At 59.7% G+C, this 1,217-nt stretch overlaps 1 protein-coding gene across 1 annotated transcript; it reads right to left on the reverse strand.

Moving 5' to 3' along the window:
* Positions 1–2: 2 nt before the first annotated feature.
* Positions 3–915, reverse strand: MAGEH1 (MAGE family member H1; the record flags this gene model as incomplete). The annotated part of the gene is given in 3 exon segments (XM_023760001.1): positions 3–125; positions 127–215; positions 218–915. Coding segments are annotated over 3 exon segments (663 nt in total), but the record flags the coding sequence as incomplete, so codon positions are not given.
* Positions 916–1,217: the final 302 nt, after the last annotated feature.

The following is a 1,217-nucleotide window of genomic DNA, read 5'->3' on the forward strand; positions in this document are numbered from 1 at the left end:
CCGATTTCCCTAAGGGCGAAGTAATCTGCAACACCTGAATTGAGGATAGCCTCAACTTCGGCATCATCATCCGAATCCCAGTCGTAATTACATGGCCAGTCCTTGGAGCAGCGGTTACGCACCCTTTGCCACGAAATGCATGACTTTCAGCTTGCTGGATTCCACGTGTGCTCGAGGTCCCCAGAAGAACTGGTACTCTACGGGGCAGCTCCGCGCACCGGCTTATAAATCAGGTACCCTCGGCGCACAAACTCTTCCGTGACGACCTTCTTCGGATCGCCGAAGATGCTGTGCTGCCGGCCGGGCTGCATCCCCAACTTCCCCAGCACTTTCCAGACCAGAGCCTCCTTGGCGCTGTTGCCCATGATGAAGATGAGGGCTAATATGGACATCAGGAGACTTTTCTTGGTGCCTTGAAAATTGCTCCGGGCTACCGCGGGCTTTTGCGCTTGAGCAGTACTGGAGGCTTCCTGAGGGGTGGTGGAGGCCTCCGCTGGAGTGCTGGGGTCTTCTTCCGGGCCGCTAAGGTCGTCCTCGGGGGTGCTCGGGACCACAGACGCGGCCATCGGGGTCTCTGAGGCTTCTGAGGCCTGTATCTTGCGATTGTTGCGGTTCTCTTCGGCGGCCCTCGCGTTACGGCGGCGCCTGCTCTTTCGTCCCCGTGGCATGTCGCTGGCTAGGGGCGCTGAGCCTACAGCAATCCTAAGGGAAGGATGCCTAGAACCCCTGCAGAAAGCGACTGTCTCTACCTTCAGAAGGGGCTACCGCGGAAGCCACCAATGCCACTAGTCTTTGTAGCAAGAAGCCAGACGGTCTCAGCGACAGCGCTCACCCCCACGCAAGCCCACTCGCGGGGACAACCGCCACCTGCACGCGCCCCAGCCGCGAGCGCGCGAGAAGGCTCGGCTGAATCGGCCCCGCCTCTCCTGCCACGCACTCCCCGAACTCTCAAAAGGAAGTGGGCGGCTCCTCCACCCAGACTTCCGCTGTCAGATAGGAACGGGGGCCGGCCCCTGCAGGGGTGGGGCTAGATCCCAAATGAAGACCAGGGATTGGCGAGGTGAGGGGTATGCAGAGGAGAAATGCACAGGGATCATGTATTTTTTCAATCTAGTGCAGGATTGGCTCGCGGGCCCTGGGAAGAAATGTGTCTCTTTCTCCATTCCCACGGAAGGCAGGCAGGGTGTATTTGTGTGGTGGTGGGGAAGGGGCGTGGA

This window comes from Myotis lucifugus, unplaced genomic scaffold, assembly GCF_000147115.1.
Source record: "Myotis lucifugus unplaced genomic scaffold, Myoluc2.0 scaffold_169, whole genome shotgun sequence".
Lineage (NCBI taxonomy): Eukaryota > Metazoa > Chordata > Mammalia > Chiroptera > Vespertilionidae > Myotis > Myotis lucifugus.